Genomic DNA, 16,414 nt, shown 5'->3' with positions numbered 1-16,414 from the left:
CCCGTACCGGCCCTTTAAGACCTTACAATCATGTGTCCCAAAAGTCTGCTGATCTCACCCATTGAAGCATGTACATCTGGTCTTTCCTCCCGAGACATGTGGTTGGTGGTTGCTATGCTATCTAAAATGGCCAACATGTGGATTTGGGCTACACCAAGCCCAGATTTTTCAGGGTTCTGGTTTCCATTTACCAAAGCTGAAAATCTACTTCTGGCCCCTTTCAAGCTGTACAGCAGCCATATATCTCAGGAACTTCTTGGTGTGCTTGCCAGTCTTCCAGTATGCCTTGCCCTAACATCTGAAAGTGGCCACCCTGTCTAGAGACTCTCCTGGACCTTGGTGTCAATGATTTATTCCTAATGGGTGTGATAGCCCTTGGAGGTCATGGCTTTGCTTTCCCAACTCAGCAGGCCCTCTCTGGCATTGATGCATCTTGGGTCTCGAAGACCAACAGTGATTTAGTCACCAGTCTTCCAGCCAAGAAACCCATGCATTTTATAACCCATTAGCAAGGTGGGCAGGGGATGAAACTGGACACCCTGGACGGGAGTAGGCCCTGCAGAACACAATATTAACACCTCAATTGGGTTCAAGAATTGGCGCAAGGGCAGCACTGGGGGGTTAGAGCTGAGAAAGGCAGGCAGTGTAGACAGACAAGCACTTCTGAAGGGGTGAAAGGATAGTTCAGCTGCACAGTTGTTTGTTCCAGAAGCCTAGAGTGTTGGATGCAAGCTTAGACCACACCATGACACTGGATTCACCATGTGGCCTTGGGCAACTCACTTAAACCAGCAACACTGCCAGCAAACCAAAATGTATTTTTAAAAATTTAAAGCCTCATCCTTCTTAATGTCACTTCTTTGCTGTCCATAACTCCCTGCAGTTCCCCCCCCCCCCGATTTTATATATGCAGATAGGGCTACTCATGTGTTCCTGCAAGGGTCCTATTATTTTTCACCCCATGAATGAGTGCCAAAGCACCTCTCTTGTACACATTTTCTGAAGCCTCCGGTTTGCTTGTTGGGATCATTCCCTTTGCAATAACAACCCCATCTTGCATAGAATGAAAAGCAAAGAGGGTTTTCCTTGGGTCCCAGATATATTTCAGGAATAAAACTGTCCCCTAATATGTTATTGCACTTAGCAATTCAGAATGAACCTCGCGGGTTGCAGGCGCGTGAAACGAGAGACTGTTTTTTTCATGATCACCTGCATGCAGAACTAGATTTACGCCAGGGACAGGTTAAAAAAAACCCCACCTCCTGGTATATTTCTGTCCATAAAAAGTGATCTGGAGGGGAGAAGTTGACAGTCTGGGCAGAACAACAATCCCCAGTGTGGCCCCTAGGGCGACATGGAGCCCGCCAAGATTTTTCATGGCACCTATTTGCTCCTTGAGTCTTTGGGGTCAAATCCAAAGGACCTTGTATGGAGACCAAATTTATTTATTTATTTATTTATTTACAAATCTCTATGGTAAAATTATAGAGCTTTTGCAAATTGTACAGCATCCATGACATCACTTTTGGTTTTTACCAGAAAGGACATCAGTGGTGCAAGGCCATGCACACAACAATCTCCCCCCCCCCCCATTTCCTCATACCCAAGCTTCAGATGCCAGTGGGAAAAGAATGGGCTGCAGCGAGTTCTCCCACAGTAGCAGAAACCCTGGCAGCCCTACAGCCGGCCAAAGATAGACTAGCGTGGCTCCTTGCTTATTTTTTTCTGAAGAAGAAGAAGAGGAGGAGGAGATTGGATTTATACCCCGCCCTTCACTACCCAAGGGAGTCTCAGAGCGGCTTACAAACTCCTTTCCCTTCCCCTCCCCACTACAGACACCCTGGGAGCAGTGTTCCCTCTAAGCTGAGTTAGAGTGAGCTAGCTCACATTTTTTTAGCCTCCGGCTCACACATTTTTGTCTTAGCTCAGGAAGGATGGCTCCAGAGCAAACTAATTTGTGCAGTAGCCAAGTTGCTCGCTCACAATTTTAATGCCAGTAGCTCACAAAGTAGAATTTCTGCTCACAAGACTCGACAGCTTAGAGGGAACATTGCCTGGGAGGTAGGTGGGGCTGAAAGAGCTCTAACAGAAACTGCTCTTTTTCAAGAACAGCTCTTATCAGAACTATGGCTTGCCCAAGGTCATCCAGCCAGGTGCAAGTGGAGGAGTGGGGAATCAAACCCGGTTCTCCCAGATTAGAGTCCGTGCGCTTAACCACTACACCAAACTGGTGTAAGGAGAAACTTCTGGAGACACGGCCGATATCTGAAATCTTCCCAACCCCTCTTTTACTGATTTCACTCCAGCATTACGCGTGATACAATCAAGATATAGTTTATCCTTCTTACAAATTTTGGGCTAAAGTACACCAGATGTTGGAGATTTGTGATTAGCACTCCCATTCACCAAGGTGTCATTTGACCCTGATAAGCAAGTATTGGGCAGGAGGTGTCCGGTCAGTTATCCTGCAGAAAATGGCTGCTTTGGAAGGTAGATGCTATGGCATTATACCCTGCTGCTGAGGCCCCTTCCCTCCCCAAACCCCACCTTCCCCAGCCTCTGCCCCCTAAATCTCTAGAAATTTCCCAATTTGGAGTTGGCAACAGAGTTGGCAATGGAGAAAACGAGAGTTTTGGGGAGAGGACTGTCTGGCATCACAGCCTGTCGGTGGCTAAGGGGGACCTGGCTACCCTACCAGGCTCCGCCCCCATATCTCTAGGAATTTTCCAAGCTGGAGCTGGTAGCCCTGGTCCCTGTGCTGTTATTTTTATTGATTTCCCCACCCCCATTGATTAAACCTCATGGGGGGGGGGAAGACATGCAGAATACAGGTCTTTTCCCCCCATGTGCAGCATTAAACAGCCTGCAGGAGACATTTCTGATCAAACAACGCATTGGCGAGGGGGAAGACTTAAATCCCTCTTTCCCCAGCACTGAAGCCCTGGTGCAAATTGCCTCCCCCCACACACACACTCAGTTGCTTTTTAGGGCCCTGTTCTTCATCTAGAATTCCAGTCACAGAATTCCAGCATCACCAATAGTTTTGGGCTTCCATTTGTCGTGTTCACTACATTTTTGCATCCTGTGATCCTCCAATAAGCTCAGGGCAGGGCACATCGTTCTCCCATTCGCATTCTCTTCTCACAACAACCCTGTAGAGCAAGGTTAGATTAAGAGGATGTTACTGGCTCGAGGTCATCCAGTAAGCTTCATGGCCAAACGGAGATATGCGCTCAAGTTTCCCAGATCCAGCCCCATAGCCAGAAATTTTGGGTTGGTGGGGCATGGGGAAATGTTGCGTGGTAGCAGGGGAGGGGGAAGGTCATCCACATACCTTCCCGGAACTCCAAGGGGCGAATTCGCTTCAGGGAAGGCATGTGACTGTCCCTGTCCCTCCCTTCCTGCAAGATTTAAAGGGCCCTCCAGCTGATCAGTGGGCCAATCAGCCGGAGGGCCCTTTTAATGTCACAAGGAGGGAGGGGCAGCCACTGTTGTGGGGCAAGCCTCACATTTGAGGGGGCAGAGCCCCAAAATGCCCCACCATAGCTACGGGCCTGCCCAGATCCTAGTCTGACCCTAACTGCTGTACCAGGCTGTCTCGTGGAGACAACCAAAAATCAGAGGATGATCATTTGAGGCAGGGCATCTTCCCTGTTCTTCACCAAGGACAAAAACGGGGCAGCGCTTTGCCGGGAACAAACGGCCAACATAGGATGCTTATGCAGCCTTAGCCTGGAGATGTTCCAGAACATTTATATCTTTCCTGATGTAACCAAGTCTTCTCTTTGGGGTGACACACTTTTTGTTGGTAGAGTTTAAACATACAGAGGAAGGGAGTGCCATTCCTCTGCATCAAGAAAATAACTCGGTTTATTAAAGAAGAAATAAATTCTGATTAGGCTCGCCAGTCCCCAGGTTGGGGCGGGGGGTCCCCCAGTTTTCGGGGCTTCTGAAACCCCACCCCCAAACAGCCACGTCCCCGCGTGACTTCCATAACACGATGACGTCCCCTGGAAGTGACATCATCATGCTGGGGATGCTGCACGGGAACTCTCTACATTGAAAGCAAAACTCTATGGTTTTAAGCCAGATTTCCCATAGAGTTTAGCCCTCAAACCAGAGCATCCCTACATGACATCCCTGGCATGATGATGTCACTTCTGGGTGAGCCCCCCCCCAAATCACCCCGACAGAGTGATGAGGGAACCTGGCAACCCTAACTCTGATAGAACAGAGGAGAAGGAGAGAGACTTAACTAACTGACTAACTGCTGTGAGAGACAGGAATGAAGGGGAAAGGCTCAGCTGGAGCAGGAAGTCTACAAAAAGCCAATCAGGAGACAGGAAGTCTACAAAAAGCCAATCAGGAGACAGGAAGGACAAACACTGAAATTGTGGGAAGTCCCTAATCTAGCTGTGCTAACTAGCAGTCCCTCAGCTGTCCCATTATAAGCTGTTCTTCTGATCTTCTTCAAGTAGGCACACTATAGACCTTGTATATCCCAACACTTTTAACCCCACTCTGCTTTAACCAAGGGCCAACCCATGTTTTCCCTTCGATGTTTGGGTCCAGATAGCCTAGCACAAATCTGCATAATGGCAGCACATACACTGCAGGCATCACATGCGCATCTGCATGGCCGGGCTTCTCCACGATACGGTTGTTCGATATTTTCCGCCCCCTTTCTGCCAAGTGTGGCCTTCTAAATAAATTCATGAGAATTTTTAAAAAAATACATATTACTTCAAATTCAATATAAGTGTTCCTTCAGGAGACGCTCAGCTGAAGGGTACATAGCGGCTTCCTGTCCTCCCACAATTAAAAAAAGGATGGGATCTCTTTCCCGATATATTATGCATGGCGACTCAACCATTTAAAGGTACATGCACTGATCGCATTATTGTACATCTGTGTTCTGTGCTCCAGCAACAGTAGCTATGCACAAAACGAAAGCCCTGAATAGACCCTCCTCTGCCCTCGCCGCGCTCCCTTTCCCTGCTTTGCCTGCCCACAAACGGTTCTGTTGTATTTTCTGAGCCAAAACATCCTGGGGTTAAATTTCCCTTAAAGCAGCCAATTACTCATTCGGCTTGTAATTGGGTTAAACTCCCCGAGAGGACGGAGATTAATGCCTGCCGGGCTGCATCTCTGCTAAGCGACTCTGCTTTTCCTTGCCGAGATTTCCCCCCCTTTTCTGCATCTTTGGAGGGCAAGCCAAACAAAGAGGGGAGGTTGGTGTTTAAAGGCATTTACCAGCCTGTCTGTATAATTACAAACTCCCCCCCCCCACACACAAGCACAAAGTCACAAAACCAGAGGATTCCCACTGCAACCACAGTGATCCTCTCTAGGCACATCTGTGCTGATGTTTGATTGGTTCTCTGGCTCCAGGCTAATTCAGAGCCTGTAAGCCTCTATAGCAGACTTCATAACACAGGTGAAGAATGCTCCCTCTAAGATGTGGAGTCTTGTGAGCAAAAATTCTACTTTGTGAGTTACTGGCATTAAAGTTGTGAGCAAGTGATTTGGCTGCTGCATAAATTAGTTTGCCCTGGAGCCATCCTTTTTGAGCTAAGACAAAAAAATGTGTGAGCCAGAGACTAGAAGACTGAGCTAGCTCACACTAACTCAGCTTAGAGGGAACACTGCAGGTGAACCATCTCATAATCCAAGCCAGAAATAAATCAGAGAATCCAGATTGTATACATATGTAATATGTTTAATCTCATCATTTTAATCTGAGGGGTTCAAGACAATGTTCATTGATTTTCTTCTTCTCCCCAGTTTCATCCTCACAACAATCCTGTGAGGTAGGCTATATTGAATGCGGGGAGAAAGTGTATCATTGGCCTAAGATTATGCAGTGAGCTTTGTGCTGAAGTGGAGACTTGAACTCAGATCTTCTTGGGTTTAATCCAGCACTCTAACCGCTATACAACATTTGGTCTTGATTCAGGCCCATAGCTACAGTGGGGCATTTCAGGGCACTGCCCCTAATTAAGAGCCCCGCCCCACATATAGCTATGCCAGAAACCTTATTTTTGACCATGACCTAGGTCAGTGATGGCAAACCTTTTAGAGACTGAGTGCCCAAACTGCGACCCAAAACCCACTTATTTATCGCAAAGTGCCAACACGGCAATTTAACCTGAATACTGAGGTTTTACTTTAGAAAAAACAACTCATATGTTAACTTAAGATGATCCAAACAAAGTAAGGAAAGCAATCCCAAATGCTTTCATTTCCTTAAAATTATTTGGCAGAGAATTCGACACTTTAATGATGGTCTGGGCCTGGCTGCGGCGATGGCATGCATGCCCACAGAGAGAGCTCTGAGTGCCACCTCTGGCACCTGTGCCATAGGTTCGCCACCACTGACCTAGGTGGTACTGGGCTAGCAGAAAGGGTGTGTGTTGGAGATGTATTGAAGGTGCCTTTTTAAGCTTTCTTGCCTTGCAGAAGGGAATGCAAAAGGTATTTAAATGCCTTCTGAAGGCAAGTAATAGCCCTCTGAGTGGTTTTTTCCCCTAGGAACTGACATGGTCGCTGCCCTGTCCCTTGAAAGGAAGGGCTAGAAACAGGCTTGGAGCCTCACCCTTTAAAGACAGGCATTAAGATTAATTTAATTAAGTGTAATTTAACTGCCCCCTTTAAAAAATCCCAGCTATAGGCCTGTCTCAATTGCCCATGTGTCTGCTGAATACTTGAACAACAAATCTGGACTCTGGCTAGGGTGGTGAGGACACCAGTTTGCTGAACCCTGCTTCCTGTGCCGTGCATTTGAATGTGGAAAAGAATCCACAGCTGCCTAGAATAGTACACGTGCCAAGGGTTTAGATCTATGTATTCGCTTTTGCCAATAAGTGTCCCCAACATACATTGCCAGCATACAGGAAGTTGCCTATATCTGCGAAAGTAAAAGGAAACATTTAGTACATCTCCACATATTGCTTCTCTCTCCCCCCCCCCTTCCCTTGGACAGAGTGATAGAAAACCATCACATGGTGGATGGAGAGGAATACGCCATGGAGTACCCCGCCTACGGGGAGGGCTACCCCCTGCAGTGTGACTGTGCGACTGACTGCTATCAAGATGACAGCAGTCACCGAGAGTACAGGTGAGTGACCAGGATATCACCTGGGTTTTCATGACAGCATGGGTGGGACAACTTCCTCGCCAGGGTTTAAACCTTTCTCAAAGTCAACGATCTCCCATCTTGTTTGCCCTGGGACAGGCGCTGTTGGGAAGCAGGTTTTATCCCCGCTTTCCCACAGCATCTTGGTGCTTTCCCAGGTTTACCCCATCTTTTCAGGGACCTTCCCCAAAGCTGCTTGGCTGCAGTGTTTCGGGAATGATCACAGCAAAGCTTGGGTGGCTGCCACGTGGGTGGGAAAGAATGGGTTTCCCTGGTCCTGACCACTTTGGCACCATTTCCCTTGCAAAAACTGGGGGAAAAGGGCAGGGGGGGAGGGGAAAACTCAACCCAAGATAACACTGCGAACCAGAAGGGTTAAGCTGACCCATGTATATTATAAAAGTACAAAATGTATTAGGGTGTACCCATATTAAAATCTACAAGATCTTTAGTATCATTAATACCAGTAACACGATTACAAACATACAAGGTAATTCTAGTTTGAAAAAATCATTTGTTGAAATTAATAAGGATTTGGTATACATTTGAAATAATAATTTGAGTTTCTTTTCCCCTTCCCTCCCCACCTCTATTTTTATAATTTCTGGATACAACATCTGGTCTTTATATAAGTGTACTAAAGATCTTGTATACATATGTTTGAATGTGTGTCTATGCTATGTTGTAATAGTGACCACTGAGGAAGGCCCTTTGAGGCCGAAACGCGTTTGGTCTTCAGTTGGAAAGTGTTGACCCATCATGTGTATTAATATTTGATATGCTTTTATTAGTCTGATACTTGAAAAAAAAATTAGCCCGAATATATTTTAATATGTGTACACCCTAATAAATTTTGTACTTTTATAATATACATGGTCAGCTTAACCCTTCTGGTTCACACCATTTCCTTTGCCCCCAGGCCCTGCAGTAGCCATCCTGCCCCACACCACCAGAGGCTTCTTTGAGGTTTTCTTTATTAAAATCAGTAATTGATATATCAGTATACTCAGAGGTCATTTCGGGGGGGAACGCGGGTGAGGTGCAGGGGGGCGGGGCACACAATGAAGCCCCGCCCCCTGCTTCTGGCCGCCCCGCTTCCAGCCCTCATTCAGCCAGGAGGAGGCAGGAGAAGAGGGAGGGTAAGTTGCTTCCTCCCTGCCTCTCCCCACCCCTGCCTGCCTGGGGCCAGGGAGGGCCTTCGCGGGGCTTCCTCGCACTCCCGCTGGCCTTGCAGGTCCACCACCGGGCCCCTGATGTCAGGGGGTGTGGCATATGCTAATGAGTTATGCTAATGAGTTCCCCTAGCTCTTTTTCTACGAAATGACCCCTGAGTATACTGATATGAAGATATATTGTTACATCAATTACTGGAACTTTTTAAAAAAACCATAAAAGTACCTGGGTAACATGGGGTTACGCATCTCCGGGTTAGGAAATACCGGGAGATTTTTGGGGGTGGAGCTTCTGGAGGGTGGAGTTTGGGGACAGGAGGGACTTAAATGGGGTATAATGCCATAGTGTGTACCTTCCAAAATGGCTATTATCTCTAGGTGAACTGGTCTTTATAGTCAGGAGATGAATTATAATCCCAGGTGATCTCCAGCCACCACCTGGAGGTTGGCAACCCTAAAGGAAAACTCACCTTGTGGGAGCACGGCTGTCGATGCACTGTAACAGCAGCCTCAGGGACAATAGAGAAACCAGTCAGAGGGCTGTTGCCGTGTGGAACAGACCATTCACACAGTTCCGGAATCTGACGTTCCCTATATTGTTTCTTTTTATGCTTGCTTATAGTTTTGGTTCACCACTTATCAACATTCCTTTTGCAGAACTTTTTGGTGGCCTTCTTTATTTTTTCCTACATACTGTGCTGTGACCTGAATAGCCCAGGCTAGCCTGATCTTCTCAGAACTCAGAAGCTAAGCAGGGTCGGCTCTGTTTGGTTATTTGGATGGGAGACCACCGAGGAATACCAGGGTTGCTATGCAGAGGCAGGCAATGGCAAACGACCTCTGAAGGTCTCTTGCCTTGAAAACCCCATGAGGGGTTGCCATAAATCAGCTGTGACTTGACAGCAAAAAACAAAATGCAGTTAGGTCTGACGTGCTCTGATCTCACTCCGGCCTTGTCCCCCATCTTTGTGGGAAAGTATACGTCAGTCTATGTCAGCTTCTGCTTCTCCTGGTATTCATGAAACTGTACACCTGAACTCTTCCAGCAAGTTTTTGAGGGCAATGAAGTGGTAGGACTGCCAGCTTCCAGCTGGGGCCTGGAGAGCTCCCAGAATTACAACTGTTCTCCAGACTGCAGAGATCTGTTGCCTGGAGGAAATGACGGCTTCAGAAGGTAGACTGTATGGCATCATATCATAAGAACATCAGAAAAGCCCTGCTGGATCAGACCAGTGGTCCCTCTAGTCCAGCATCCTGTCTCACACAGTGGCCAACCAGTTCCTCTGCAAGGCATAGAGGCCAAGAGCATCCCCTGATGTTGCCTCCTACCTCTGGGATTCAGAGGTTTGGTGTTGTCATCACAGCTAGTAGCCAGACCTATCCTCCATGAATATATATGTAATCCCCTGTTTATTCCTGTGGCCATCACTACATCCTCTGGTAGTGAATTCCACATTTTAATCACTCTCTGTGTAAAGTAGTACTTCCTTTTGTCCATCTTGAGCTCCTTCCCTTCCCTTCCTTTCCCCAAGCTCTGCCCCTGAAGCTCCAGGAATTTCCTATCCAGAGTTGGGAACACTATTGAGATATTCTGATGGTCAGCTGAATAAATCTCTGGCTGCTTCAAAGTGCCCGTGGTGCTCAGCTCATCGTTTAATGCTGTTGGGATGTATTGTGATGGAGTGTTGAGCGCTGATATATAGATACTGTATGCTGTGCATTTTTTAAAAAAAATTGTGTAAGTCTCCTTGAGTCCCTAGTGGGGAGAAAGAGGGAGTAAAGTTTTTTGTAGAGTAAGTAAACATACAATAATTATGGTAACTCTTACTCCAGCAGCAAAGCATCCAAAGAGACGGGTCTTTTGGTTTTGGAATATTGCTGGGGTTTATGTCAGATTTCTTCACCCTTGAATTGGGTCTGTTTATCCAACATAGGCAGAAGAAGGTGAGAATACCAGTGTCGCATAGTAGTTACAGTGTCAAAGTAGAGCCTCAGAGACCCATGTTCAGCTCTTCACTCTGCCACACAGTTCATTGGGTGACCTTGAACTAGTTATTCTTTCTCGGGCTTGCCTACCTCGCAGGGTTGTGGTAAGAATAAAATGGAGAAGAGAGAACCAGGTACATGTCCTGAGCTCCTCAGAGGAACAGCTGGGTAAAAATGGGATAGACAGAAGGCATCTAGGCTGGATAGCCCAGGCTAGCCCAGTCTCTTCAGATCTTGGAAGCTTAGGAGGGTTGGCCCTGGTTAGTGTTTGGACGGGAGACCATCAGAGAAGTCCAGGGTCACTACACAGGGGCAGGCAAGGACAAACTACATCTGAATGTCTCTTACCTTGAGAACCCTACGAGTCCCCATAAGTCTGCTGCCTCACTCATTCTGCTTCTTCCACAGGCTGAAGAGGCGGTCCAGCACTTCAACCTCTCCCCCACCCAAGAAGAAAAAGAAAAAGAAATCGGGTCACCGCCGGAGCCGGTGAGTCATACTTCGCCTCAAATGAAACCATCAGGTTTGCTCTGGGCAGGCACAGATGAATGAACAGAATCAGAAATTCTGAGATCCATCTGCAATATTTAGGGTGCGGTCGCACACGTGAGATAAACGGTGGCGGGGGGGGGGAGAAGTGAGGCTATTCCCTCCAGAGGAATTTGACCTGCAGTTGCACGAATACACAGTCCTTTGAAGCTGCGGGGGAAGCCCACCACTGCGTGATCAGACGCAACCGTGGGTGAGTTGGGGAGGGGTTTTTTTTGCCATTTGTTTCCGATTCGCTTAAATGGGGAATCGATGAATCGCATCTCAGTACTCCCTATGGAGTGTGCGATGATGCGCATACTGAGAAGGGGGGGGGGAGAGAACAACGGCACAGAGTCAGGATGGCCTGATCAGACCACCCCGATGCCATGAGAGCGCGCTGGAACGATCAGACAGGGGAAAGTCCGTCTGTGGCCCGTAGCAACCCGTTTGCTACCGGACTTTCCCCAGTGTATTTTTACTCCGCTTTTGCGGCGGAGCAAAACGGGTTGCTGACGGGTTGCAGGGCGCTTCCCAGATGTTCGTGTCTGATCACGCCCTTTCAATCTGCCCAACATTTGTGCCTCTGGCGCGGCGAATTGTGCATGTGATCGTGCTCTCAGAGAGGCTGTAGAATCAGTTTTTGGATGAGAGGGTGAATGAAACATATGAACAGATCTAAATAGTGCCACGCTGTCTCTGCAGGTAACTCGCCATTGTCTGCTCTGACTGGCAGCTGCTCCTTCCCAATATGTGCTGTGCGGAACCCTTTAGCTGGAACTGCAGGGGTCATTTCGTAGAAAAAGAGGTGCAGGAGCTCATTAGCATAACTCATTAGCATAACTTATTTGCATATGCCACACCCCCTGAAATCCCTGGAAGTGTGTCAGAAGGCAACACCCACCGCTCAGGCTCCACTGGACTGTTTTGGATGGCTAGCTATTGGTGTGGGGGGGAGAACGTGCAGATCTGTCCTCGCAGAGGAGGGAGAGCTTGTACCTGAATAAAACTTAAAGGTGCCACTGGACTGTTTTGGGCCGGGGGGGAGCTCTGCCACTAACTGGCTGCTTCTTCCTCTGACTGAGGGCTGCTGGGAGCAGGGGGCGGGGCTTGTTGCATGTGCCCGCCCCCTGGGCTTTTTACTGCCGGAGCTCCGCTCCTGTGCGCTCCTGCAGGAAATGACCCCTGGCTGGAAGTGTCAGGCACTGAATCTGTAGGGGTCCCAACCCAGATTCCACATGCAGTGGGAGCTATTGGGGGAAAGGGAGGCAGAAGGCCTGAGAAAAAGTCTTGCATGCATTGCAATGGTGCCACTTCTGGTGAAAACACAGATGTGACATCACAAACACCCACCAAATCTCTAGGAATTCCCATATCTCTGTGGTAAAGGCAGTAGAGACCTGGGTAATTACTAGAGTATCATGGGGTGGCTGTGACATCACTTCTGGTTTTCTGTAAGTCTTCTGGAGGAAAGGAGCTGAAAGTGGGAGAATGCCAGCCACCACCTGTCGACTGCCAGCCCTGTGAATCTGGGATCTTTTGCATGAAAATCATGTGCTCTACCCATGAACCATATCTTCTCCCCATGCTGAATCAGACCAAAGAATGTAAGAGAAACCATATTGGATCAGGCCAATGGCCTATCCAGTCAAATACTGTGTCACCCACTGGCCAAAAACAAAATGCCATCAGGAGGCCAGAACTCCAGAAGCCCTCCCACTGTTGCCCCCCAGGCACCAAGGATACAGAGCATCACTGTCAAAGGTACCATCTAGTTCAGATTGGCCAGTTTCAGTGCCAGTTTTTTCCCCAGGGTGCAACAACACCCTGTTTGTGGCTCTCCTGAGTAGTCTGGGAGCTGCGGCAATGCGGCAGTAGATGGGGATCCAGCAGGTCTATTTTTATGCTCTCAGTCTAGGGTCTCCCAATATGAAGGGGTTGCCTTAACAGGCCCAAAAGCCCATGAGCAGAGATAATTTCCCCACAGACACACAGACATCTGTGGTGATGAAATTCTGCATCAATTCTGTAACCGTCTCACGTGATGCAGATTGAACGTGCCTGTACAATTTTTCGTATTTTCTACACCTGCTGCTTCAACTTTTTCTTGTTTTGCCTCAAGTTAATTCAAAGCCAGTCATGCTGAGAATTCCCTGATCATAGGACATCTTTACCCAGCCCACTCTCTCCTGTTCTGAAATTCCAGACACCACGCACATTTTCAAGCCTTTCTTTACACCCTTAAGGACTGGACAGTTGCGTTACAGAAATGACAGCAGTACCTGTGGTGGACGGGGCTAGGTTTGTCCCCTTTCACCCTTATCAGCTAATTCCCGTTTTACCCTGTTGGTGCAGCAGAGCTTGGGGGGGGGGGGAGAACCCATTCAGGGCCCCGGGAACCCTGAGAGGGGGAAGAGAGGGTGAATTGGTGGGAAAAGAGGAGTGCTGAACTGTCATTTTCCTCAGGTAGGGTATAGACTAGGGGTCCTCTATGAAGTGCTCAGGGGTGCTTTGACACTTGCTGACGCCTCTCCCATGCCCACCAAGTAGGGTTGTCAGCTCCAGGTTGGGAAATACCTGGAGATTTTGTGGGTGGAGCCCGAGGAGGGCTGGGTTTGGGGAGGGGAGGGGAAGGAGTTTGATGAGGTATAATGCCATAGAGTCCACCTTCCAAAGTAGCCATTTTCTTCAGGTGAATGGATCTCTTTTGCCTAGAGATCAGCTGTAATCATGGGAGATCTCCAGCCACCGCCCTGAGGTTGGCAACCATGCCACCATGGGAGGGCCTAGGTGGGGCTTTTGCCCAGCAAGTCTTCTGACTGGGTACTGGAGATTTGTTTAGCCGTGCAGATTTTTTTTTTTAAGTTGCTTTAGCCGCAGCTGCCACTACTGCACAAAGATCTTCACTAGGGTTGCCAAGTCCTTACCTTATGAAGAGCGGGGGAGTCCAGCACTGGTCCGGGAGTCCATGTGCGTGCGCAAAGCATGCATGCGCCGCAATTACATCACCCGGAAGTGACGCAGTCAAGTCGGGCATGTTGGGGGTGGGGCCACAATCATCCGAGGGAAAACCATAGAGTTTTCCCTCGGATTGTTGTGGCCCCGCCCCCATCGTGCCCGACGTGATTGCGTCACTTCCGGGTGACGTGCTGATGCCGGGCATGTCGTGTGCTTTGGGGGTGGGGTTCCCCCCGGGGCCCGATCCGCCGGCGGCCGGTAACGGGCCTCTCGCCCCCTGGGGGGATTTGGCAAGCCTAATCTTCACTGTGTGATTGGGGGTAACCTTCAGCAGCCATTTTGTCACTGGCTCTGCCTCCTTTGGCAGCCATTTTGTGGCTGTGCCCATCGTGCTGCGTCAGACTTCCAACGGTTGCCTCAGGCTCAAAAAGGTTGGGGACCCCTGGTCTAGACATTCCGACAGGCAGGATAGAAGTAGGTCTGTCCTGCAGTCTGTCTTCAGGAAACAGCGGGTCTGATCCATTGTGGTGTCCTGTAGGGGCACACACCAATTTATAAGCTTTTGAATGCAGTATTTCTGAGCAGAGGGAATCTAACAGGCAGATTGAGGTCAGCGTGGTAAAAGGTCCAGAAACCCTGAACAAAGTTGGGAAACCTGAGGGAAATTTGGCTGTTTTACCCTCATAGAGTGACAATTTCTGGCTGCCTCTTAATCTCTCTTAACAAACTTACCCATTAACGATGTTGTTTCTCCAAGTTACATCCCCCCCAACAGATATATTTATGTACCACTTATTTCTGAATGCCAAAACCTTTATTTTCCCCCATAGGGAAATAATAAAATCCTTTTTTTGTTGACCCCTGGACTCTTCCTTGGAAATATTCAAGCGGACAAGGTTATAACAAGTTAAATACCAGGGCAGGAGAGAGGGCAAGATGGTCTCTCCAAGAGCCAGGGGCAGGTATCATCCGTGTCAATTATTTAGCTCAGTGATGGCTAACGTCCAGTGAATTATCAAATCCTGACAGGCCAGTTCATGATCAAATCTTTGGCCTCTCTGTATTATATAAGCTTGCCTGTTGAAAAGGGCAGAGTGGCATGGGGGTTAGACCTCTAATAATCACAGTCTAACATGGTACAGATTAGAGGACAGTGTGGGGTCTTCCCAGTCAAACAGAAAAGGCCTCAGGGTTATGCTGACAAACATGCCTATAATTATAACAGAGAAATAATGAGACCCACACACATCCGCGCGCCAAAGGTGGAACATCACAGTGTCTCAAGCCACAGACCGATTTCCCACAAGCAGCTGCACCACCCTCGCTCTTCCCTTCCCCTAATTGTATTTGTCAATTTACCACTACTTGCTGCGCGGCCACATTTTGACCCACAGCTTCACCCGATTTCCCCCGTGTCTTTTTGATCCTTAAAAAACAGGATTGAGAAGATGCGGGGAAAATCAGGCGAAGATGCGGGTCAAAATGCAGCCGAGCAGCAAGTAGTGGGAAATTGATGCTTAAAACTGGGAGAAAGGGAAGAGTGAGGGTGGAGCAGCGGCTTGTGGGAAATCAGTCACATTCTACAGGGTTTTTTTTTTTAAAAAAAGGCTATGATTGGGGGGGAATGAAAGGTACAAACTACCCTCCCCTTCCACGTGTGTACAGCAGAGCTGTAACAAGGGTGAGGCCAGTGGGGTGCTTGTGTCGGCTGCACAAAGCTGAGGGGTGCAGATAAAGTACATCATGACTCAAATAAATGTTGTGTTGTTAATTACTCTTGTTATTGATGTGTTTACTTTTTTACCAAAATAGGGGGTGCCATTTTATATTTTTGCCCCAGGCACAAAATGAGCTAGTTATGGCCCTGATGTACACCTTTGGTATGTACGTATGCATTCCCTCAAAAATCTGGGGTTCCCTTTTCATATGTCAAACGAGGCAACGTGTAGTTGTATCCCTGAGGAAGACTGACAGTTGACCTGGTTTTTGAAGTGTGAGGTGTTTGGCACCTGTCACACCGATTGTGAAGTCAGGTGGACTTGTGAGGCAAGTGAGAATCCTCTTGGTGACTTCTTTGTCAATCTTCTGTTGACGAGTGCAGAGGAAATCAAGGGTAACCTTTCAGGCTGACCCGGTTTATTCCAGCATAAGCTTTCATGAGTCGGCCTTCACTTTTTCAGATGCACTGTATGAAATGAAAATTTCACATCAGTGTTTCTAACGACAATCACAAGGGCGGTAGGGCTCTCGGGCAGAGAAGGGCCTTTCCCAACTATTGAGCTCTTTTGTCACGTATAACGTTTTATAGCAAATCATTCTGGAAGAGTCCACGTGTAAGAAGAGAGAAGAGAAGAGATTGGATTTATCCCCCGCCCTTCACTACCCAAAGGTGTCTCAGAGTGGCTTACAAACTCCTTTCCCTTCCCCTCCCCACAGCAGACACCCTGTGAGATGGGCGGGGCTGAGAGAGCTCTGACACAAACTGCTCTTTTTCAAGGACAGCTGTGCCAGAGCTTGTGACTGACCCAAGGTCACACCAGCAGGTGCAAGTGGAGGAGTGGGGAATCAAACCCGGTTCTCCCAGATTAGAGTCCGCGCACTTAACCACTACACCGAACTGGCTCTCAGGGTTGTA

General features: G+C 48.2%; 1 protein-coding gene across 1 annotated transcript in view; it reads left to right on the top strand.

The window, feature by feature from the left end:
- The window catches only part of SRRM3 (serine/arginine repetitive matrix 3), a 69,616-nt gene that overhangs the window by 2,117 nt on the left and 51,085 nt on the right, over positions 1-16,414 (top strand). Inside the window, exons 3-4 of the mRNA XM_015407981.1 lie at positions 6,983-7,117; positions 10,702-10,782. Coding sequence (XP_015263467.1) covers positions 6,983-7,117; positions 10,702-10,782 — 216 coding nt within the window. The remainder of the gene's footprint in view (positions 1-6,982; positions 7,118-10,701; positions 10,783-16,414) is intronic.

This window comes from Gekko japonicus, unplaced genomic scaffold (assembly GCF_001447785.1).
Source record: "Gekko japonicus isolate JY-2015 unplaced genomic scaffold, Gekko_japonicus_V1.1 scaffold1, whole genome shotgun sequence".
NCBI lineage: Eukaryota > Metazoa > Chordata > Lepidosauria > Squamata > Gekkonidae > Gekko > Gekko japonicus.
Note: the sequence above shows the minus strand (reverse complement) of the source record. Positions and strands in the feature narration are given on the sequence as shown.